The sequence below is a fragment of the Oryctolagus cuniculus genome, chromosome 11 (assembly GCF_051225735.1).
Source record: "Oryctolagus cuniculus isolate XC-2025 breed Fujian yellow rabbit chromosome 11, ASM5122573v1, whole genome shotgun sequence".
NCBI classification, from domain to species: domain Eukaryota; kingdom Metazoa; phylum Chordata; class Mammalia; order Lagomorpha; family Leporidae; genus Oryctolagus; species Oryctolagus cuniculus.
In genome coordinates, this window is record NC_142877.1 from 117,644,012 (window position 1) to 117,667,460 (window position 23,449).

Below are 23,449 nucleotides of genomic sequence, written 5' to 3' on the forward strand. Positions count from 1 at the left end.
TGGGCCATCTAACCAGCGTCTGCGCTCTGCCAGGCACTTCTCAGTGATCTGGATTTGTTAATATTTTTTCACAAAAAGATTTATTTGAAAGATAAAGCAGGAGAGCAGGAGAGGCAGAGATCTTCCATCCTGGCTCCCTCCCCAGAGGCCCACGACGGCCAGGGCTGGGCCGGCAGCTCCACCTGGGCTCCCACATGGGTGTGGGCCTGCCAGGTGCATTAGCCAGAACTCAGACCATGTGCTGCAGTACGGGTGCAGGCACCCCAGGTGGCAGCCTGCCCCGCTGTGCCACAGCGCCCACCGCTATTAGTGAGTACTGTCAAATTCAGTAGTTTATTTCAGCAAAGGAAAACAAAAATAATTTGTGAAGCGAGTAGTTCCCAGAAGCACAGGTTCTGAGAACTCTGACAGCATGTATAGAAAACAACACAGCTGGCTGCCTGCTTACTCACCGATAGCGTGATCAGTTAATTGGCCGCAAGGCCTTCTGCAGGCAGCCAAAGCTTGGTTACCTGACTGGCCTGCACAGCAGTGTCACAGGCAAGCCTCCGGCCTCAGGTGAGATTCCAAAACAACTTAGGACTTAGGAGCAGGTGACCTTGATCCCTCCCTTGCCTCTGCCATCTCCTAGCTGGGTGACCGTCACCTCTGACCTGGCCTCTGCCATCTCCTAGCTGGGTGACCTGTCACCTCTGACCTGGCCTCTGCCATCTCCTAACTGGGTGATCGTCACCTCTGAGCTTCAGCTTCTGGAGAGCACAGATCAGCCCAGCCTGGGAGGGTTGGAGGGGTCTCAGGAGCTGGTGCACACACAGCGCCACCTGCTGGGGGGTGGCTGGAGTGAGGTCTGAGCCCTGAGAACAAGGACTTGGCCTCTCTCTGTAGGGTCCTGGTAAGGCTGTGAACAGAGACTGCCCACGCTCTAACCCAGTTCCCTCCTCTTCCTCTCTGTTCTTTGATTCTTCAGCTGAAGCCGCACATCAATGGACCCTTCACCCCCGACCTGGCTCACCCTGTGGCAGAAGTGGGTGCCGTGGCAGAGAAGGAAGGGTGGCCCCTGGACATCCGCGTGGGTGAGCTCCCAGACCCCAGAGCTGGCCATTCGCCTGTGCTTACCATGTGTGCTTTCTGAGATAAGATTTATTGTTACCTAAAACATTACTGTTTTTTTTACACATAAAATCTATTTGAAAGGCAGAGGTTGAGGCAGAACTTGCATCTGCTGGCTCACTCCCCAAATGCACACGGTGGCCGGGGTTGGCCAGCCTGAGGCCAGGAGCCAGGAGCCAGGAGCTCCATTCTGGTCCCCGAGCACTTAGGCCATCCTCCACTGCTTTCCCAGGCACACCAGCAGGGAGCTGGATCAGAAGTGCAGTAGCTGAGACTTGAGCCAGCGCTCTGATGTGGGATGCAGCTTAACCCACTGTGCCACAGCGCCAGCCCCTGAAAAAAGGCTCCGATAACAAAGCGATAATAAAGCTCCGGGAAATACTAGGAAGCATAAACAGGGGAACTGGTCACCTGCCGCAGCGCCTCCCCAGCAGTGATCACCGTTAGCAGCAGCGTGTGGTGCACGTGCACGTGACGCTGCTGTGAACACGGGCTTCATTCGCACTGTGACCTGTGTTCAGGTCGCAGTGGCTACAGCAGCTTCTCTCCCATGACTGGTCACAGATGGCCTTGCTTTGTTGTTGGCTACTTGAGTGGCTTCTAACAACAGTCTCTGGCCCAGCCCCGTCGGCGAATGCTTTTGGAGCAGGTCTGGGTAGTCTGAGGTCAGGGGAAGACCTCTGGTCACTGTCCCCTGCTGACCCCTAACCTCACACCCGTAACGCGCCAGGTCTCATCGGCAGCTGCACCAATTCAAGCTATGAAGACATGGGGCGCTCAGCGGCTGTGGCCAAGCAGGCCCTTGCCCATGGGCTCAAGTGCAAGTCCCAGTTCACCATCACGCCGGGCTCCGAGCAGATCCGCGCCACCATCGAGCGGGACGGCTACGTGAGTGCTCACGCGCCCCTGCCCCTGGCGCCCAGCCCCCGGCTGAGTGACGGCTGCAGGGTGGGATCAGCCATGGCTGCCCCAGGGCTCCGGGACAGCTCCCTGTCTTACGAGTGGCTGAGCCCCCCTTCCCATCAGCACTTGCCTTCCCCTGACAGTCCTGGCCTCCCTCTCCCCCCGCAGGCACAGGTCCTGAGGGATGTGGGTGGCATCGTCCTGGCCAACGCCTGTGGCCCCTGCATTGGCCAGTGGGACAGGTGAGAGGTGCATCTCGGATAGGACGGCCCCTCTGCACTGGTGTTCGGAGCCCGGGAACAGAGGGAGGGGTTACTGAGGTAGAGGAGGCTCGGGCAAGACGGGGCTGTGGCTGGGAGCAGAGGCAGAGCCTGCAGACGCCAGGCTGAAGCCTGCTGGCAGGAAACAGCCAGCGAGGTCTCCCCCCATGGACGCAGCCACCCGAGGGGAGGCCTCTGCCCTGGCTGCTGGGCTCGGGCAAGCATTGATCCCGAGCTCCCCTCCTATCTGGCGATCTGTTCAGGGGCTTTTCCACGCCCCCTTCTGTCCTGAGCTCAGCATGAGAACCCCGCAGGAGCCCGGCCCATCTGGCCCCCGGAGGCCAGGTGACAAGGCCAGGTGTCCCTAACCTTGTCCTTGTGGCCCGGCAGGAAGGACATCAAGAAGGGGGAGAAGAACACTATCGTCACATCCTACAACAGGAACTTCACGGGCCGCAATGACGCCAACCCCGAGACCCACGCCTTCGTCACGTCCCCCGAGGTGAGACTCGGCCCTGCACGAGCTGGGGCCAGGGGAGGAAGTGGCTTCTGCGTCTCAGGACTGGGGGTTGCTCCAGTGGGGACAAGAGCCACGGGCCTTCCCACATCATGTCCCCTGCACTTCCTGCCTGCTGCTGCTGTGTGGCCCGGGGTCAGGTGTGTGTTCAGTACCAGTGGATCTCCCCGTCGGGGCCAGGTCCCAGCCCTGCCGTCTCAGCAGCTGTGTGAGCTCAGCCAAGTTGCTGACCTCTCTGAGCCTGTGATCCTGTGAGGATTATGCAAGGTGGGAGGTGCGCTGGCCTTGCGGCCCCGCCCTAAAGAGCGCGTTGCAGGAATTTGAGGATGCTGGGGCTGCTCGCCCAGGAGCCGGTTGCTGGTCCCGTGAACAAACTCGTTTTTAAGCAATTTGCACTCAAACCACCTTGGAGGTCACCCATTGCACTGCCAGAGTCCTTAGATGTTATTCTCTCTTGCCCTGCATGTTCACGAGTTTAAGTTTCTTATTTTTTGATACCAACAGTAAAGGGGTCAGGAGGATTTTTTAATATTCAAACTCACATAACCCTTAGCAGTCACTGTTTCATTTTTAAGTTTTATGTGTTTGAAAGAGAATTAGAGAGAGAGGTAGAGACAGAGAGGCCTTCCATCTGCTGCTTCCCTTCCCAAATGGCTGCAGAGGCCAGAGCTGAGCTGATCCAAAGCCAGGAGCCAGAAGCTTCTTCCATCCTCCCACACAGGTGCAGGGGCCCAAGGACTCGGGCTGTCTTCTGCTTCCCAGGACTTTAGCAGGGAGCTGGATCAGAAGCCAGGACTTGACCCGGCACCCATATGGGATGCCAGCCCTGCAGGCCAGAGCTTTAACCCACTGTGCCACAGCGCCAGCCCCAGGATGTGTTTTAAAAACAGTGAAGCCTCCTTGGGCCCTGCACCCCATGGGAGACCAGGAAAAGCACCTGGCTCCTGGCTCCTGCCATCGGATCAGCGCGGTGCGCCAGCCGCAGCGCGCCAGCGGCCATTGGAGGGTGAACCAACGGCAAAGGAAGACCTTTCTCTCTGTCTCTCTCTCTCACTGTCCACTCTGCCTGTCAAAAAACAAAACAAAAAAAACAAAAAAAAAACAGTGAAGCCTCACGTCATTGGCCTGGGCCCTGGGGGCTGTGTGCCCCTGCCATCGGGGCCCCGTGGCCATCTCCCTTAAGTCTTTCACCTCAGAGCTCCAGGAACACTGCTGAGTGAGCGAAGGCCCGCCCCGTGCAGAGCTAGCAGCAGCAGCACCCCCATGCCAGGCCCCACGGGGGCCAGCCCGCCTGACGCCCGGGTGCTCTGCAGGCCCGTGCCCTGTGGTCCCAGAGGACTCCTGCCTCTCTGGCTTCTAGGAAGACCACAGAAGTCTCCTGGCTTCCATGCCCAGGAGCTAGACTTGTGCTGGGAGGGGACAGGAGCAGTGTTTGATGCTGACCACCATTTCAGATCGTCACAGCCCTGGCCATCGCGGGAACCCTCAAGTTCAACCCAGAGACCGATTTCCTGACAGGCAAGGACGGCAAGAAGTTCAAGCTGGAGGCGCCGGATGCCGATGAGCTTCCCCGTGCGGTGAGCGGGCACTGCCACTGGCCCCCCCCAGCCCAGGCCACTCACTGTGTGGCTGAGGCCGGCCCCCCCACGTAGGCAGGGACAGCACTGATGTGAACAAAGCAGCTACGTTCCCTGGGAGGGCAAGGCCAGGCACGGAGGGCCTGCACCAACATCCCTGTCCCCTGCTACAGGAATTTGACCCCGGGCAGGACACCTACCAGCATCCCCCCAAGGACAGCAGCGGGCAGCGGGTGGACGTGAGCCCCACCAGCCAGCGCCTGCAGCTGCTGGAGCCTTTCGACAAGTGGGACGGCCAAGACCTGGAGGACCTGCAGATCCTTATCAAGGTCAGGACACTGGCTGGGTGGAGCTGGACACCTGACCAGCTGCCGCCTGGGCTCCGCCTCTCCAGTGCGTGTGGATGCGGCACAGTGGCTCCCTGGAGCTCTGGAAGCTACGGGCAGGCTCTAACCTGTCTGGGAGCTGAGCAGGCCTCATACCCACACCTGACCTGTGTGTCTCCTGTGGGCACTCGGCGACTGCCAGTGACCAGACAGGTTCCCAGACTTCTCTGTCCAGCCTGGGCACCTGTGAGCTGGGGCTGGTCCTGAAGGGTTAGCAAGCCGCTTCCCTGTTCAGCTTGTCCCCAAGACCGAGCAGCCAGAGGGGCAGGCTGAGTGATGGCCATGGCTGAGCCACGTGGTGTGGGTGAGGGTTCCAGGCCTGCCGACCAGCCGCGAGCCTGTCGTGCTTCTCCCTGCCCCCCGACCCAGGCCCTGGGCCCCTGCCTCCCTATGGGAGGCGTCCTTCATCCACTCAGCCACCTCCTAACCTCCGTCCCCTCTGCTTGCCCATGTAAGGTCAAAGGAAAGTGTACTACTGATCACATCTCGGCCGCCGGCCCCTGGCTCAAGTTCCGTGGGCACCTGGACAACATCTCCAACAACCTGCTCATCGGCGCCATCAACATTGAAAACGGCAAGGCCAACTCTGTGCGCAATGCTGTCACCCAGGAGTTTGGCCCCGTCCCCGACACTGCCCGCTACTACAAGGTGGGTCAGAGATGGCAGGGACAGCACAGGCACAGGGGGCTGTGTGGGGAGCAGAAGCTGGGCAGGAGGCCAGGCGAGCCAGGGTGTGGCCATCTGGAAGGGACAGGAGTGCTGGACCCCGGGAAGGAAGGAGGCTCGGGTGGGTGGGGCCGGGTGCACACCCTGGGGAGGCCCTGCCCCGGGGAGCTGCTGAGGGGAGTGCCTGCAGGAGGCGTCTGGCCCCTCAGGAGGTTGAGACCTCAGCACACAGGAAGAGGAGCTGACTGGGGAGGCAGGGGCAGAAGGCCACAGGGGCTCTCCAAGAGCAAGAGGGTGGGTACGTGGCCAGGCTGTGAGCTGGGGGCAAGGTCAGGGGAGCAGAGGTGCTGCCCTGGGCCACAGCCTGCGCTGGAGGCCAATTCTTTCTGCTGTGTGAAACAGAAGTGGGACTAAGCCCAGGTCATGGCCATCAGGGTCGGGGTGCCTGGCTGAGCGGGTACTCCTGGGAAGGGAGCCTGCAGCCCAGCTCGGCAGAGAGCAGTGCCCCGGTGTAGGGCAGCAGTGCCTGCAGCACGGCCCGCTGCTCTGGGCTCCGCTCCCACACCGTGGCCCTCCACTCCACACTGCCTCCACGCTGCCCACTGACGGGTGGGTCACATCTCCCTGGGCCCTGACTCACACCTAACTTTACCTGCCCTCCGGAAGCCAGGCAGATGGAGAGGGGCCTCCAGCCCCTTGGCCCACAGACCTCCGGCTGCCTAGGCCTGTGGGGATGGCACCTTCCTCTGCCTCACGCGCTCTCCCTGGCTCATCTGACAGAAACACGGCATCAGGTGGGTGGTGATTGGTGATGAGAACTACGGCGAGGGCTCGAGCCGGGAGCACGCAGCGCTGGAGCCGCGTCACCTCGGGGGCCGGGCCATCATCACCAAGAGCTTCGCCAGGATCCACGGTGAGTGGGTGCCCTCGTGGTGGCTCCAGGTCACTCACCCTGCCAGGGGCCAGGCTGGGCCCGCCACAGCCCCTCAGTTTGTGCTGAGCGAGTCAGGGCCCACAGCTCCCATCCTGCCAGCACGGGTCTTGCTTCACAGACTGAGCAGCTGAGACCCAGGAACCTTCTCTTGTGAACACAGCAGCACCCCTACCTGTTTAGGTGTCCCTAGTGGAGGGACACCCGCCTCTGGGGTCAAACAGACCTGTGCCCGGAGTCACTGCCCCCGGGGCTGGCGAGGCCCCCTGGGCAGGGGAGAGTGGGGCCTCCGCTGACCACCTGTGCCTCTGCCTTCCAGAAACCAACCTGAAGAAGCAGGGCCTACTGCCCCTCACCTTCGCAGACCCTGCCGACTACAACAAGATCCACCCTGTGGACAAGCTGACCATCCAGGGCCTGAAGGACTTTGCCCCCGGCAAGGTCAGCGGGCGGAGGGAGGAGGGCTGACAGCCCAGGGAGCTCCCAGGAGGGGGGGGCTGTCTTGCTTCCCCTCCCGCACCCTGCCCCTGCCCACACCGGTTCCGGCTAGGCCTCCCACCCCGCCTGCCCACGCGGTGCCCCACTTCCCACCCATACCTGCCCCCTCTTGCAGCCCCTGAAGTGCATCATCAAGCACCCCAATGGGACCCAGGAGACCATCCTGCTGAACCACACCTTCAACGAGACCCAGATCGAGTGGTTCCGCGCCGGCAGCGCGCTCAACAGGATGAAGGAGCTGCAGCAGTGAGGCCGCGCCCGCCTAACCATGCGGGCCTCAGTGCTCGCGTTGACCGACCAGATCTGACCATCCAGGCCATGGCTTCCTGCCTGCCCCTCAGCCCGGAGCGACGCACGGCTGAGGGGCTCCATACGGTCTTCAGCCCTCACCCCCGTCGCCGGTCTGGTTCAGATCTCGAGCGGCCCCTGCAACTGTATTTATTTTTGATGACAACACTCCCTTCTAAAGAAGTTTTTACTCTGCCTGATCTATCCCTGATGGCTGAAAATTTGAGAGAACTTTTGTTCCTGCAAGGAAAATAAGAATCAAATTCAGCGACTCGTCCTGTGTGTGAGTGGTTGGTGTCTGTGCCATTTGTTGTCAACTAGGGAAGGTCCTTTCAGCCAAAGTCAGTGACCCGGGCACCGCTGACCCCAGGCCAGGTCCCCTCCCACCCTAGCCCACTCCTCCCTGCAGGGCAGCCCCTGGTGAGCAAGCCTGTCCCAGGTCCCACGCCCAGGAGACGTGGCGGCCCGGCACTGACACCTGGGTAACGCTGAGTGCGACACAAGTGTCCGGTGCTGGCAGACGTGAGGGACAGGAGGAAGCTGGTGAAGCCGTTCTGCCCGCTCTGCGTGTCACTGCAGACCCTGTCACCTCTGGTCTTGTTTATTAGTGAGAAGTCCGTGGGGCAGCTCCAGGAGGGGACAGGCCGGCGGCACTCCGAGCCCCCACCCCCGGCTCCAGGCAACACTCTTCTCTTCAGCGTCTCCTGGGCACTCCGTCCCCAACGGTGGGCTGCACCACAGTCCGAGTAGAGGCGGGGTCTGCTGCTGAGCCCCAGGGCTAATTGCTGGTCCACCAGGAGAGGAGGCCCAGGCCCGGCTCACTGATGGACCCCTGCCCGGGGAGAGAACAGACACGTCTCATTCAGGGCTCGACCACCCCAGCCAAGAGGTGCAGCTGCAGGGGCCACACAACACCCAGGGCCTGGGGAGAGCCCTGCCGCTGTCCTGACCGGCACGCACTCAGCCCCTCCTGCCCCATCCTCCCAAGGCCTCAGTGGGCTCAGGCAGCCCTCACACCTAGGCCTGCCGGGAAGGCCGGGTGACCACTCTCGCCTGGAATTCCTTCAGCTAAGGGCTTCGATCCCTCCCAAGCCTTCACCCACTGTGTGCTGCCCCTCTGGCAGGGAGGGGTCACTCCCACCCCCACCCCCCAACAGCTGCAGTAGCTTCGTCACCCACAGTGCCACCTGCAGAAAAAGGCTCCCCAGGGACAGGTGGCCGCCAAGACCCCACAAGAGGCCGAGATGCTGACCTGCCACAGGGGTTCTGGGGGGAACCCCTGGTGCCCCCACCCCCAGCAGTGCCCCTCACCACCAGTGTGTACGGAGCCTCCTTCTTGGGCAGCTCCTCGCTGGAAGAGGTGGCCTCGGCCGAGCTGGGCCCCGTGGGAGACGTGTCCACAAAGCTCTCATCCACCACCCGGAAGCGGATCTCCTCGCCAGTGTCCATGTACAGGTCGTGTGCTCCTTCCTCTGTCTCGTACTCCCACACCCACACCTGCTCGGCTTCATCACTGGAGGCCAGAGGTCAAGGCAACAACCAGGCCATGTGGGGCGCCTGGAGCATGGGGGTGGAGACCCCTCTACAGGAAGTCAGGAAAGCAGGTCCCGGCCCCCGGCGTGAGAAGCCGGAGCTCTGGGGTGCCAGGGCCCTGGATGGGGGGCTTGGGGCCAGCAGGAGGAGGGGGTCACAGCACAAACCCCACTTCGGAGGTGGGGGTGACCACGCTTCTTGCTGCCTGCGGTGCCTCCACCCCTTTTCACCCAGGCCTCCTGACAGTCTGGCAGGCAGAGCGCACGGATTTACCCGGGGCTGACCGTGTGGTGTGGCAGTCAGGCCGCTGCTAGTGATGCCAGCACGCCAGTTTGCGTCCCGGCTGCTCCACTATTCAGCTCCCTGACGTGTCTGGCCCAGCCCCGGCCACTGCAGTCATTTGGGGAGTGACCCAGCACATGGAAGGTGTCTCTCCCTCTTTCTGCAACTAAAACCTTGCCTTGTCAGGAGGACATGGTAGGTGAGATGCGGTCGCCCACCCGAGGGCCCCAGTCTGGCAGCAGTCACAGGCAGACCCTGTCCCCGCCCTGCACAGGCCCAAGCAGAGCCTGCCATCCATGCAGCCCTCCCTGGGGCCCTGGGCAGAGGCCAGGCTGAGGGACACTGCTGCCCTCTAGTGGCAGTCCCGCTGCTGGCTCTGCCTCTGCCAGTGCAGAGCCAGGCCAGGTGGGTGCAGTTGTGGCAGGGTGGGGTTCTGCCTGGTGGGGTCCCACAGAAACAGAAGTACCGGCGCAGCAGGTGAGGGCTGGGAGGGGGACAACCCAGGCAGGCAAGTGTGGGGAGCAACTGGGAGCAACTCGGACTAGACTAAGTTACTGGAATTAAGACTTATTCTATGCATCTGCTCTCCCACAATATGGCGCTGAGAAGGGAGAAACAGCTTCTACACAGCTGCCTCCAGTTCAACCAATAAACAGCAGAACCTGCTCCTGATTGGAGGAGAGCAGCGTACTCGGCGTGTGGGCAGCCGAGTTGGGATTGGTGGAAGAGGACTATAAAGGAGGAGAGACAACATGCACCAGGAACATCTAAAGGGAACATCTGTGCAGCCCCCAAGAGAGCCGGCTGGCGGTGTGCCACTCCCCCGTGGAAGTCAGGAAAGTGGCAGGGGGAACCGCCCTTCCACGGAGGTGGAAGGGACGGTAGCCAACCCGGGAAGAACCAGCAGCAAACCCGGGAAGGGCCGAGCAGACAGAAGAACAGTGCAGGGTCCTGTGTCATTCCTCCACGAAGAGGGGGAGCGACAGGCAAGGCCGCACCCGTCAGAAAGGCGGCGGTGGGCAGCCGGGGCCAGCCTCTGGGGGCAGTGGACAGGAAGTAAGGGCGCCCCCAGGCCAGCCGGTGTGCAGCTGGCAACCACACACACGGCGCTGGTCAGTGCAGGAACAGGAGGCAGCGGCTCGCTTCCAGACCCCAGTGAAGGCCAGGGGGGCCACCCCTTCCACTGGAGGGGCCTGAGCTCCCCATGACCCCTTAACCGTGGGAGGATACAATTTGGCTGGCTGCTGCAGTGACTCTGGGGGGATGAGAATGTCATCGAAGAAGCCGAGAGAGACTGGAAGAAACGAAGGTGACAGCGTGGGACAGAGGCTCATGTCAACAGCCCAACAATGAGGGGTGTGGACAGCAACAGGCAAGTGAGCCCCTTACCCAGTGCGGCCCTTGGTGGGACCATGGTGGGACCATGGAGGTCCGGTCCCTCCCCACCACGGAGCCCACGCCTCTGCGCACATCACGCCCCTAAGCAGCCCAGGACAAAGCCCCAAGCATCCAGACACTGAAACCTGAGGGACACTGCACACAGCAGGACCAGCGGGCACAAGGACCCCCCGGCACCTCCACCCCGAGGTCCCGAGTCACAGCCTCCAGCAGAGCCTCACAGCCGAGGTCCTCGTCCAGTCCGTGAGAACCGGGGAAGGCCGACCTTGCCATCTGAGCCCTCCGCGACCCTGCGGACAGCACAGGCCCCCTCACTGCCGTGCCCAAGGGGTCAGGCCTGCCTTACCGTGCACTCCCTCCGGGCTGCAGCCTTTGATCGTCCCGATCAGAATCTCGTCCAGGAAGGGATGGAAGACCACATAGCGAAAATGCACTGCAAGCAAAGCAGCACGCCGTCGGGGACAGCGTGTCCACCCTCGCCACCAACCCCTCGCCGTGCTGCTCCAGGGGCCTGCCCACCCAAGTCCCTGTGAGCCCAGACGTGACGGCTGAGCCAGAAGACCCCCACCCCGCCCCTGCCAAGTCACAGCTGGGTTCCCAGAAGGCACAACAGCGGGCTGCTCCCAAATGCGCTAAGTCTCTCTTGAGTGGGGGATGGCCTCAAGGTCAACTGCCACCTTCCCCCAGGCCCCCGTTTAGTCTAAAAAAGGCAGAAGCAACTGGCAAAGGGACCAGGTTTGGAAGCAAGTCCTTGTCCCCTGCGGCTTTGGAAGGCCGCCCCGGGCAGAACCCTGACCCGGAACGGATGCTGAAGATGTCTGGAATGGGGGAAGGGAGCAAAAGTGGCTCTGGGTCCTCAGACCGCCCGGGGTAGGGCCCCCCTCACCCGACCCCGGGAAAATGCCAGGCAGCTGGGCCCACATCACAGCCTCTGAGCCCGGCCCCGCAGCAGCCTGGGTGTCACTCGACGCTCACACATCCTGCCCAGAGGGTGTGCCCACACTAACCCCGAGAGCAGGGAGGCGCTGCCTGCCACCTGCCCACTACTCTCGTCATGCCTCTGGGCCAGATGTTTCCACGTCGGGAGAAGAGGCCCGCTAAGTCACACAGCTGTTCTGCCGGGGGGCGGGGTGGGGGCACCAGGTTGTTTTTCTGTTTTTGACTTTTTTTGAAAGGCAGAGCGACAAACATAGGTCTTCTACTTGCAGGTTCACTCCCCAAATGCCTACAACAGCCAGAGCTGGGCCAGGCCAAAGCCAGGAACCCGCAACTCAATCCAGGTCTCCCAGGTGAGTGGGCAGGGAGCGGGATCAGAGCAGAGCAGCCAGGACCTGAGGCAGTGCTCCAGATCTGGGATGCCAGAGTCACAGGCAGTGGCTAAACCGCTGCGTCACCGCGCCGGTCCCCTGGGAGATTCCAGTCGCACACACACTTCCAGCAGCCGCCCAGCCCACCAGCACCCCCTCACAGGGCACAGGGCCCTCCATGCTGCTTCCCCAGGGCCCAGCAGGCAGTGGGGCGTGAAGAGACCAACGTCAGAGCCAGCACGGACACAGGCACTCCCCACCCCGCCACTGCCACCCGTCCCGAGACCTCGCATGCAGCTCGGGCTAATCCACCCTCACAGAGCCCCTGGCAGGTCGTGCAAGGCCTGGGTGGGGACAGCACAGGGAGCTCTGGTCTGTGAAAGCCAAGTGCGGGCAGCCCGCACGCCCATCAGCAGGGGGATGCATAGACAGCCGTGGCGTACACCTCCGAGGACGGGCACCCCGACGCGCTACCACACAGACGAGCCTTGAGGACTCTGAAGTGGAGGAAGCCAGACACAGGAGGGCTCGTGGCAGAGCCTGCGAGGGCCAGGGCTGTGGCGGACCAGGTAAAGCTGCCGCCTGCAGCGCCGGCATCCCACACGGGTGCTGGTTCCTGTCCCAGCTGCTCCACTTCCCACCAGCTCTCTGCCAACGCACTTGCAAAGGCAGTGGAGGATGGCCCAAGTGCTTGGGTCCCTGCACCCATGTGGAGACCTAGAAGAAGCTCCTGGCTTCGGATCAGCCCAGCTCCAGCCGTTGAGGCCATTTGGGGAGTGAAACAGAGGATGGAGATCTGTCTCTCCCTTTCTCTTCCTGGGAAACTCTGCCTTTCAAATAAATAAATCTTTTTTAAAAATTAAAAAATAGGCGGGCACCGCGGCTCAACAGGCTAATCCTCCGCCTTGCGGCGCCAGCACACCGGGTTCTAGTCACGGTCGGGGCGCCGGATTCTGTCCCGGTTGCCCCTCTTCCAGGCCAGCTCTCTGCTGTGGCCCGGGAGTGCAGTGGAGGATGGCCCAGGTGCTTGGGCCCTGCACCCCATGGGAGACCAGGAGAAGTACCTGGTTTCTGCCATCGGATCAGTGCAGTGCGCCAGCCGCGGCGGCCATTGGAGGGTGAACCAACGGCAAAGGAAGACCTTTCTCTCTGTCTCTCTCTCACTGTCCACTCTGTCAAAAAAATTTAAAAAAAAATTTAAAAAAATAAGGAATCTACCGATTGAAATGTTCAGAATCGACAAAGCCGCAGAAACAAGCAGACTGGTGTCTCCGGGGCTGGGAAGGGCGACAGGACGGCCTGCGAGTGGGAAGGTGGCTTCTTCCTGGGGTGAGGCCAGCACCCTGGGACTGGAGGGTGGCGACAGCATCTACTGTGCCAACCCACCAGCCCGTGAGCTCGCGAAGGCGCGCCCTACCTCACATGAACGCTACCTCAACTGAAAAATAAAGGGGAGGGGCCGGCGCCGTGGCGTAGGCTGCAGTGCCAGCACCCCTCACGGGCACCGGTTCATAGTCCCACTGCTCCACTTCCAATCCAGCTCCCAGCTAATGGCCTGGGAAAAGCAGCAGGAGATGGCTCAAAGTGTGCCCTCCCAGCCATGTGGGAGACCCGGATGAAGCTCCTGGCTTCCGGCTGGCCTGCCCCCTGCTGTTGTGGCCATCTGGGGAGTGAATCAGTGGATGAAAGATCTAACTCTGCCTTTCAAAGAAATGAAATAAAAATACATAAAAAATAGAAGTGGGAGGGGCCGATGTTGTAGTGTCGTGGATGAAGCAGCTGTCTGCAACCTAGGTGGGCACCAGTTCGAGTCCCGGCTGCTCCACTTCCTATTCAGCTCCCGGATGAAGTGCCTGGGCCCCTGCACCATGTGGGAGGCCTGGATGAAGCTCCAAGCTCCTGGCCCAGTCCCAGCTGTTGTGGCCATTTAGGGAGAGAACCAGCAAATGAACAAGCTCTGTCTCTCCCTCTTTAACTCGGCTTTTCAAAATAAATAAATACACACATAAGTCAAAACAGCGGTGCAAACCCTACACCAGGTGTCAGAAATCAAGCGAGCAGAGATCCCTGCGACCTCACTTCTCCTCGAGGCCCTCGTGCCTGTGACCACCTGTCTCCTGGACAGCCAGGCCCCGTCCAGTGCACACCAGGCTTGGCCTGGTGGCCTCCTCTGTGGCCAGGGGCCCTCAAGACGGCTTCCATGCCACGGTCTGATTTTTCTACTCATACAGACAGCCTGTTGTGCTCTCTGCACCGCACGGCAACACCGTGTGGACCAGTGAGCTCTCGGGATGCCGGGACAGACGCCTGGCAGCCTCCCGGCACGTGCCGGAATGCAGACACCCCTGCGCTGGGCGCGCACCAAAGCTCGCAAGGTCAGTGCTAAGCTTTGCGTCCTGTGCCCCTGAGGTCCCCCCCGGCCTGCTCTTCCGTTCCCTCTGCCTCTCTCTTCTTTTTTTTTTTTTTTTTTTGACAGGCAGAGTGGACAGTGAGAGAGAGAGACAGAGAGAAAGGTCTTCCTTTGCCGTTGGTTCACCCTCCAATGGCCGCCGCGGCCAGCGCGCTGCGGCCGGCGCACCGCGCTGATCCGATGGCAGGAGCCAGGAGCCAGGTACTTTTCCTGGTCTCCCATGGGGTGCAGGGCCCAAGCACCTGGGCCATCCTCCACTGCACTCCCTGGCCACAGCAGAGGGCTGGCCTGGAAGAGGGGCAACCGGGACAGAATCCGGCGCCCCGACCGGGACTAGAACCCGGTGTGCCGGCGCCGCTAGGCGGAGGATTAGCCTAGTGAGCCGCGGCGCCGGCCTGCCTCTCTCTTCTAACCGCGAGGGCCACTCCGGCGTCCCCACGCTCCTGGCCTGCCCTCTCCCAGGGCAGTGAGTGGCCAGAGCACCAGGCAGACAGGGCTTGGCAGTGGGCGGGAGGAGGGGCACAGCCATGGACCACAGCCTCGGACCCAGAGAGGCCTTGAGAGTCGCCGATCCACCCCCGCCCCGGCAGACGCTCAGGCCGAGGGGGAGGGGGCTGCCCACTTCCAGGGTCCCCAGGTGGGACAGGACCCCGGCCATCTCTGCCAGGAGCCCCAGCCCCGAGAAGACGCCTACCTTTGGTGTGCGACGCGCCGTCGCCTGGAAACACGTAGGCGTCCTCCAGCTTGGTGATGTCGAAGAGGCAGATGCAGAGTCCCACGTTGTACACCACCTGCGCCGCGACACACGGTGACCGCGGGCTGCCGCCACCTCCCGCCCCCGCCCATCCAAGCCGCAGCGCCTCCAGGACAGGCGCCCGGCTCCGCCCACCGGGCCGGGGCCCTGCACACCTCTCTCCCACCCACAAACCCTCTGGTCAGCGCCTCCCGGCCAGCAGGGCTCAGCCTGGCCGCCGGCTCCCACCACAGCTGCCTGACCCCCTCGCTGCGGACGCGGCTCCCTCGTGCCACAGGTTCGCGAGCACCAGTCCCTGGCAGCGTGCACCCCAACTCGTCACGCCCAACGAAGGGACCCCCGCTCCGCCTGCTGGTCGGGACACCGCTCCGCCACTCATCCACTCCATCAACAGACAGGCATGGAGCAGGCAGGCAGAGGTAGAGAGGGAACAGAGCCGTGACGGGCGCGCGCTAAGCCGGGGCCACCTGCATCCCGCGTCAGACGGCTGGTCCGCGCCCCAGCGGCGGCGCACCTGCGGCGGGCCGGCAACTCGCCGCAGACGAAGGGACCCGCGCTGTGCGAGCGCGCACGCCCCAGGCACGAGCCCCCTTCTCAGGCCCGTCCTCGGCCTCTCCCCCGCTCCCCGCCAGCCCCCGTGAGGCACGCTCCGCCCCGCACCTTGTTGGCCAGCTTCTTGTTCAGCTCCTCGGCGATGGAGTCGTTGAGCTTCCTCTCAAACTGCCAGGGGGGGATCCGCACGGTGTCCACCATCTCCACCAGGACGAACATCCCGGCCTGCGCTGGCGGCTCTGCGAGAGGGACGGGCGGTCACGCACCGGGGCCTGGGGTCCTGGGAGCCCCGTGCCCGACCGGCCCCCCTCAGGCCAACAGCGGGGCTGCGCGGTAGCGTCTGCGGCGCCCGGCGAGGGCCATGCTCGGCTGCGGAAGCGACGGGAAACAGAGGCCCGGCGGGCAGCGCCCTCGCTGGAGCGCACGGCACGAGAGCCCCTCCGCCCCGCGCCCGCACCACGCGCCGCCGCCTCGCACCGCGCACGGCACGCAGCTGCGGGAGTTAACCACCGTGCGCGAGATTCCGAATCCCGTCGCTTCCGGAGAGCCGACCAATAAGAAGCTTCTGTCCGCCCCCAGACGCGGGGCGGGGCTCTCTACAGGCTGCCGCACGGGGAGGGGCGGGGCCTCCCCGGGAAGACCCGGCGGCGCCTCTCGTTGCTAGGCAACCCCCTGCCGCTCTCCCGGGCTGGGGCATCTCTTGCTTGCGGGTCCCCGCATCCGGAACGATCCTTGCAAAACGCAAGTCGGCAATGCTTCCGACCTTCCGCCCGGAGTCGGGGAGCCCTGACAGGGAAGTAGAACGGAGGGACCCTTCCTGGGTGATGGAAATATTCTCGACCCCCTTTTAGCTCTTCGTAGAGCTGACAGCTCTCATCAGACTCCGTGCATTTCATTGTAGGCAGATTACATCTCAATTTGAAGTGATAATCAATTGGGACTATATATATAGTCTCTATATAGTGTATGTATATAGAATATATAACAGTGCATATATATATAGTATACACACGCGCGCGCACACACACACACACACACACACACACTCCTCTGTAGCTTCCCGCTGAACTGAGAATAAAGTCCAAAACCTTCCTTCCTGGCGGCTCACTGGGCTCTGTGCGATCTGGCCCTGGCACCTCTCTCCAGCTTTGCCCGTTCTGTTCCCCCCAGGATCCTGTCCTGTCCCTCTGACAGGACACTAACGCGGGCTAAGAGAACTCAGCAAGCTGTCCAGGGCCACCGGCTGCCACGTGCCAGAGATGAGCCCCTCTAAGCTTATACCCGTGCTGCCTCTAAGAGTTGGTGGAAGCGCCGGCGCCATGGCTCACTTGGTTAATCCTCCGCCTGCGGCGCCCGCATCCCATGTGGGTACCGGGTTCTAGGCCTGGTTGCTCCTCTTCCAGGCCAGCTCTCTGCTGTGGCCCGGGAAGGCAGTGGAGGATGGCCCAGGTGCTTGGGCCCTGCACCCGTGTGGGATACCAGGAGGAAGCACCTGGCTCCTGGCTTAGGATCTGCACAGCACCGGCCATGGCGGCCATCTGGGGGGTGAACCAACAGAAAAAAAGAAGACCTTTCTCTCTGTCTCTCTCTCTCGCTAACTCTGCCTGTCAAAAAATAAAAATAATATAAAATTGGTGGATATGGGAATAACTGGATTTTCATTTTGTTTTTTTTATTTGAAAGTGAGAATTACAGAGAAAGAGGGAGAGGCAGAGGTCTCCCATCCACTGGTTCACTCCCTCAGATGGCCTCAACAGCCAGCACTGGGCCAGGCCAAGGCTAGGAGCCAGGAGCTTCTTCGGGGTCTCCCACATGGGTGCAGGGGCCCAAGCACTTGTACCACCTGCTGCTGCTTTTCCCAGGCCATAGTAGAGAGCTGGATCAGTGGGGAAGCAGCCAGGACCCAAACCAGCACCCATATGAGATACCAGCATCACAGATGGCGGCTTTACGCACTACGCCATCAAAGTTACAATTTGAGGGGCTGGCATTTGGGGTGCAATGGGTTAAGACACCACCTGCCATGCCGGCATCCCATGTGAGTGCTGGTTTGAGTCCCTGCTGCTTCACTTCCGATCCAGCTCCCTGCTAATGCACCTGGGAAAGCAGTGGAGGATGGTCCAGGTGCGTGAGCCCCTGCATCCACGTGGGAGACCTGGATGGAGCTCCAGGTTCCTGGATGTGGTCTGGCCCTGCCCCAAACATTGTGGCCATTTGGGGAGTGGACCAGCAGGTGGGAGATATCTCTCTCCCTCTCTCTGTAAGTCAGCAATTTCTGAACTTCAAAAGCTCCTTGGAGCAGGTGACAGAGACACTTGGAAGTGCTTGGTGCTTTGATTTGCTGGTTTCACAGCACAGAGAACTCTCAGTGTGACTGGCTGTATCTTCAGGTCTGTCTGCTACTTTATTTATTTTTTAAAACATCTATTTATTTATTTATTTGAAAGTTAGAGCTACAGAGATATAGAGGCAGAGGGAGAGAGGGAAATAAGTCTTCTGTCCACTGATTCACTCCCTAGATGGCCACTATGGCCGGAGCTGCGCCAATCTGAAGCCAGAAGCCAGGAGCTTCCCCCAGGTCTTCCCATGTGGGTGCAAGGGCCCAAGGACTTGAGCCATCTTCTACTGCTTTCCCAGGCCACAGCAGAGAGCTGGATCAGAAGTGGAGCAGCCGGGGCCGGCGCCGTGGCTCACTAGGCTAATTCACCTGCAGCGCCAGTACTCTGGATTCTAGTCCTGGTTGGGGCGCCGGTTCCATCTGGTTGCTCCTCTTCCAGTCCAGCTCTCAGCTGTGGCCCGGAAGGGCAGTGGAGGATGGCCCAAGTGCTTGGGCCGTGCACCCGCAAGGGAGACCAGGAGAAGCACCTGGCTCCTGCCTTTGGAGGGGGGAGGGGGAAGAAGGGAGGAGGAGGATGGGGGAGGGGGGGGAGGAGGAGCCGGGACTCGAACCAGTGCCCATATGGGATGCCGGCGGCTTTACCCACTACGCCACAGCACTGGCCCCCTGACCTCCTTTAGACAGGGGCAAATGCTACTGTAGCTCTTCCCCCCCACCACTCCCAGCAGGTGTTAGGCAGGGCTGTTTCCGCCTCTCCTTCTCCCAGATGCCCCTCGCTATTCCACTCCCACTGCCCTTTCATTGCTCCCCTGGAGCTAAGCCTCAGTCTCTCCTACAGTGACCTCCACACTCTCACAAAACCCCCTTCTCTTTGTAAGCCTCCTTGCCTCCCAGCTTGGACAGAGCCCAGCCTCCCTCTGAGCCTCACCCCAGTGGAACAATGCCCTTTTACAGCTTCGATCAACCGCCTCTTCTTTACTTGGAAAACTCCTACTCCTCCAACAGAACCTGTGGCGCCAGCATCCCATGTGGGTGCCATTCTCCTTGCTTGATTCATTCAACACACCGTCGGGCCCAGCCGTTGCAGGTCCAATGGGGAAGAGGAGCTGAGTCCTGGGCCCACCTTCAGCTCACAGTGGTTGGGGCTGAGGGGCAATGGGAGAGTCTGTGTTCTCAAAACCAGAAGAATTTCAGCAGATTTACATGGGAGATGACAGCTGATAAGCTATGAGATTAGAGATCAAATGAGGTCCAGATCATTATGATAGCAACAACTAATATTTGGGGCCAGCTCTGTAGCAAGCTAGGCTAGGCCTCTGCCTGTAGCGAAAGCATCCCATATGGGTGCTGGTTCATGTCCCAGCTGCTCCTCTTCCAGCTCTCTGCTATGGCCCGGGAAGGCAGTGGAGGATGGCCAAAGTGCCTGGACACCTGCACCCACGTGGGAGACCAAGAAGAAGCTCCTGGCTCCTGGCTTCGGACTGGCGCAGCTCCGGCCGTTGCAGCCATATGGGGAGTGAACGAACGGAAGGAAGACCTTTCTCTCTATCTCTCCCTCTTGCTGCCTGTAACTCTAACTCAAATAAATAAGTAAAATCTTTAAAAAAAAAAAAAAAAAAGCAACTGGCCGGCGCCGTGGCTCACTAGGCTAATCCTCTGCCTTGTGGCGCCAGCACACCGGGTTCTAGTCCTGGTCGGGGCGCCGGATTCTGTCCCAGTTGCTCCTCTTCCAGGCCAGCTCTCAGCTGTGGCCAGGGAGTGCAGTGGAGGATGGCCCAAGTGCTTGGGCCCTGCACCCCATGGGAGACCAGGAGAAGCACCTGGCTCCTGCCTTCGGATCAGCGCGGTGCACTGGCCGCAGCGCGCCAGCTGCAGTGGCCATTGGAGGGTGAACCAACGGCAAAAGGAAGACCTTTCTCTCTCTCTCTCTCTCACTGTCCACTCTGCCTGTCAAAAAAAAAAAAAAAAAAGAAAAAAAAGCAACTAAGATGATTGAGCACTTGTTATAAGCCAAGCATTGTTTATTTCACAGGTATGGCTGCTCCTAGGCTGGTGTCAGTAAACTCATAAGTTCACAGTAACATAAGTAACAACTGCATTTAGGGGCGGGCATTCGGCTTAGTGGTGTGGAAGCTGCTTGATTTGCCCACGTCCCGCATCAGAGTGTCTGGGTTACAGTCCCGGCTTCTCTCCGGATTCCAGCTCCCTGCTAATTCGCACCTTGGGAGGGAGCAGTGATGGCTCGAGTAGTTGAGTCCTCGTTAGCCACTTCAGAGACTGGGATTGAATTCCCAGCTCCTGGCTTTGATCTGGTCCAGCCCCGATCACTGTGGGCATTTGGGGAATAAGCTAGCACATGGGAGATCTCTGTCTCTGTCTCTGTCTCTGCCTTTCAAATAAAACAATAAAAACTTTTTTAAACTGCATTTAGTACACCTAACCTAATAAGTCACGCCTACCTTAAATATGCTCAGAACAATTACATTAACTTACAGCTGAGCAAATTCCTCTAACCCAAAGCCTATTCCACGAAAGCATTGACTATCTCATGTAATTTCTTTTTCTAAAAAAAAAATATTTATTTATTTATTTGAAAGGCAGAGGTACAGAGATATAGAGGCAGAGAAAGGTCTTCCATCAGCTGGTTCACCCCCCGAACTGGCCACAACGGCCGGAGCTGCGCTGATCCAAAGCCAGGAGCCAGGAGCTTCTTCCGGGTCTCCCATGTGGGTGCAGGGGCCCAAGGACTTGGGCCATCCTCCACTGCTTTCCCAGGCCACAGCAGAGAGCTGGATCGGAAGTGGGGCAGCCGGGACTCAAACCTGCGCCCATATGGGGATGCCAGCACTGCAGGTGGTGGCTTTACCCGCTAGGCCACAGTCCAGCCCTCTCATGTAATTTCTTGAATACGGTACTGAAAGTGAAAGACAGAATGCTGCATGGGTAGCACTGCAGTCAGAACCATCTGTGTTAACTTTTATCCCCCAAAGCTCTGAGCGTGGGAACTCTTGTCGCGTCTCTTCCTCCGTGGTCTCACTCTGCCTCACTAAGGTAGAGAGAGGTGAAACAGGTCATTCAAGGTCACTCAGCTAATGGGCGGCGGAGCTTGGACTCAGGCTCCAGAGTGAGGGACCCTAACCACAGAGCTGCGCCCCCAGGACCCAGCCTGGAGGGCTGAGAGCAGGCTGAAGATGTGCGGGCAGTGGGGGGCAGGCGGCTGGGTGGAACAGGAAGTCTGGGAGCAGGCTGTTTGCAGCCCCACCAAAGAAGCCCAAGCAAGGCTGGTAGCCTTGGAGAGAAAGATGGGGCAGAGGCCAGAGGTCGTCAGCGGGGGGGGGGGGGATGGGGATGGTCTCAGCCACGTAGTTTGAAGTGGGAGGGGTCAACACTTGGGGGCTTTAGGCGCTGGCTGTGTGGCGGGCCTTTCAGCAGGAGGGACGCGGGGGAGTGGCCGGCTGGGCAGCGCTGCAGGGTTCCGGGCTGCATCCTGGTGGTCGGCAGATAGGAGGGCAGCGATTTGCTGGCACACGGACGGGCTTGCTCGCGGTAAGGAAATGAAGGTATCAGGCCTCTGTTCATTCTCCACACTGCCCCTCAGGAGAACACAGAGACTCCTTGTCAGCAAGCGGCCGGAAGCAGAGGACTTGGCCTCCCCGCCTGTCCTCTGGGCCACGGCCAGGGCTTGAAAATGGGGTCACTGGAATGGACCAGGGGATAACAAGGTCATTGCTGAGGGTAAAGCAGTGGGGAGGAACCGGGTTGGAACCTAATGAAGGCAGGAGGCGGGGAGGGGAGGGGGGCGGTGGAGGGCCGGTGACCTCTCAGTGCCAGCTCCTGGCTCGAGCAGCGGCCGTGTGCAGTGGCCGTGCTCGGAGCAGGAAGACCAGGCCCTGAGCGAGAGTGAGACTGCGCTTCGCGCACGGGTGGAGAATGATGTGGAGTCTAAGAATGCCGGTGCAGCGCCGTGTGCAGGCATGTGCTGTTGGTGGCAAAATACAAGGGAGAAAAAGAGTATATAATATAGACACAGAAAAAGTATATGATTTTGAGATTTGTGCGTACAAAGAGCCTTCAAACAGTTCAAAGAAAATGTATCATGAAAACTACGAGGGCTGGCACTGTGGAGGACTGGGGAAAGCCACCGCGTGCGATGCTGACATCCCATGTGGGTGAAGGTTCAAGTCCCATCTCTGATCTACCTCCCTGCTGATGTGCCTGGGGAAGCAGTGGAAAATGGCCCAAGTGCCTGGGCCCCTGCACCCACACGGGAGACCTGGAAGAAGCTCCTGGCTCCTGGCTTGTGGCTCCTGGCTCCTGGCTTGGGCTTGGCCCAGCCCTGCCCATTGAACCAGCGAATGGAAGACCTCTCTCTCTTTCTCTCTGTGTGTAACTCTGCCTTTCAAATAAATAAATAAATCTTTTTATTTTTTAAGGAAATAAAAAAAAGGATGCACTGTGGCGCATCCCTTATGGGTGCCTGTTTGAGTCCCAGCTGCTCTACTTCCAATCCAGCTCCCTGTTCATGTGCCTAGGAAATCAGCGGAGGATGGAAATCAGCCCAAGTGGGGTCAGTGCTGTGGTGCAGCAGGTTAATGCCCTGGCCTGCAGTGCTGGCATCCCATATGGGCGCCGGTTCAAGACCTGGCTGCTCCACTTCCGATCCAGCTCTCTGCTGAAACAGTGGAAGATGGCCCAAGTCCTTGCATCCACATGGGAGACCCAGATCAGCTTCGGATCGACAGCCAGTTGGGGAGTGAACCATCAGATGGAAGACCTCTCTCTCTCTCTCTGCCTCTCCTTCTCCCTCTGTGTAACGCTGACTTTCAAGTAAATAAATATATCTTTTATTTTTTTGACAGGCAGAGTGGACAGTGAGAGAGAAAGAGAGAAAGGTCTTCCTTTTCCGTTGGTTCACCCTCCAATGGCCGCCGCGGCTGGCGCGCTGCGGCTGGCACACCACACTGATCTGAAGCCAGGAGCCAGGTGCTTCTCCTGGTCTCCCATGGGGTGCAGGGCCCAAGCACTTGGGCCATCCTCCACTGCACTCCCAGGCCACAGCAGAGAGCTGGACTGGAAGAGGGGCAACCGGGACAGAATCCGGCGCCCCAACCAGAATTAGAACCCAGGGTGCCAGCACCACAGGCGGAAGATTAGCCAAGTGAGCCATGGCGCCGGCCAATAAACAAATCTTTTTTTTTTTAATATTTTTTATTTATTTATTTGACAGGTAGAGTTACAGACAGTGAGAGGGAGAGACAGAGAGAAAGGTCTTCCTTCGTTGGTTCACCCCCAAAATGGCCGCTACGGCCGGTGCACTGCGCCAGTCCGAGCCAGGAGCCAGGTGCTTCCTCCTGGTCTCCCATGGGGTGCAGGGCCCAAGCACTTGGGCCATCCTCCACTGCACTCCCGGGCCACAGCAGAGAGTTGGCCTGGAAGAGGAGCAGCCGGGACTAGAACCCGGCGCCCATATGGGATTCCAGCACTGCAGGCGGAGGATTAACCAAGTGAGCCACGGCGCCGGCCCCAATAAATAAATCTTAAAAAAAAAAAAATCAGCCCAAGTACTTGGGACCCTACACCCACTGGAGACGCGGAATAAGTTCCAGGCTTCGGCCTGACCCACCTGTGGTTGTTGCAACCATTTGGGGGAGTGAACCAGCAGATGGAGGATCTCTCTGTCTTTCCCACTCTCTCTGTAACACTTTCAAATAAATATTAAAAAAATAAAATAAAGTAAAA

At 60.1% G+C, this 23,449-nt stretch overlaps 2 protein-coding genes across 2 annotated transcripts in view; one reads left to right on the plus strand and one right to left on the minus strand.

Annotated features, from left to right (window-relative positions):
- ACO2 (aconitase 2) overlaps window positions 1-7,407 on the plus strand; it is a 41,550-nt gene extending 34,143 nt beyond the window's left edge. The window contains exons 9-18 of the mRNA XM_002721389.6: window positions 968-1,073; window positions 1,841-1,998; window positions 2,182-2,255; window positions 2,664-2,775; window positions 4,245-4,367; window positions 4,541-4,696; window positions 5,210-5,401; window positions 6,200-6,332; window positions 6,670-6,791; window positions 6,964-7,407. Coding sequence (XP_002721435.4) covers window positions 968-1,073; window positions 1,841-1,998; window positions 2,182-2,255; window positions 2,664-2,775; window positions 4,245-4,367; window positions 4,541-4,696; window positions 5,210-5,401; window positions 6,200-6,332; window positions 6,670-6,791; window positions 6,964-7,098 — 1,311 coding nt within the window. The 3' untranslated portion in view covers window positions 7,099-7,407. The remainder of the gene's footprint in view (window positions 1-967; window positions 1,074-1,840; window positions 1,999-2,181; window positions 2,256-2,663; window positions 2,776-4,244; window positions 4,368-4,540; window positions 4,697-5,209; window positions 5,402-6,199; window positions 6,333-6,669; window positions 6,792-6,963) is intronic.
- A 314-nt stretch (window positions 7,408-7,721) lies between these two features.
- Window positions 7,722-15,984, minus strand: POLR3H (RNA polymerase III subunit H). The gene is made up of 7 exons (XM_008275167.5): window positions 15,850-15,984; window positions 15,481-15,611; window positions 14,761-14,857; window positions 10,696-10,782; window positions 10,182-10,245; window positions 8,448-8,649; window positions 7,722-7,968 (listed from the first exon to the last, which is right to left on the minus strand). Exons 2-7 carry the CDS (start codon window positions 15,589-15,591, stop codon window positions 7,915-7,917), a joined length of 615 nt encoding a protein of 204 aa, XP_008273389.2. The 5' UTR covers window positions 15,592-15,611; window positions 15,850-15,984; the 3' UTR covers window positions 7,722-7,914.
- Window positions 15,985-23,449: the final 7,465 nt, after the last annotated feature.

Excerpts from the sequence above, each read along its gene's own strand:
- POLR3H (XM_008275167.5), bottom strand. The coding sequence starts at position 15,591 with ATGTTCGTCCTGGTGGAGATGGTGGACACCGTGCGGATCCCCCCCTGG. Across the intron at positions 8,650-10,181 it reads CTGCAGCAGCCAGCCAAATT|TGATGAAGCCGAGCAGGTGT; the intron begins GTATCCTCCCAC and ends TCTGGCCTCCAG. Across the intron at positions 7,969-8,447 it reads AGGCTCCGTACACACTGGTG|GGGTCCATCAGTGAGCCGGG; the intron begins GTGAGGGGCACT and ends CTCCCCGGGCAG.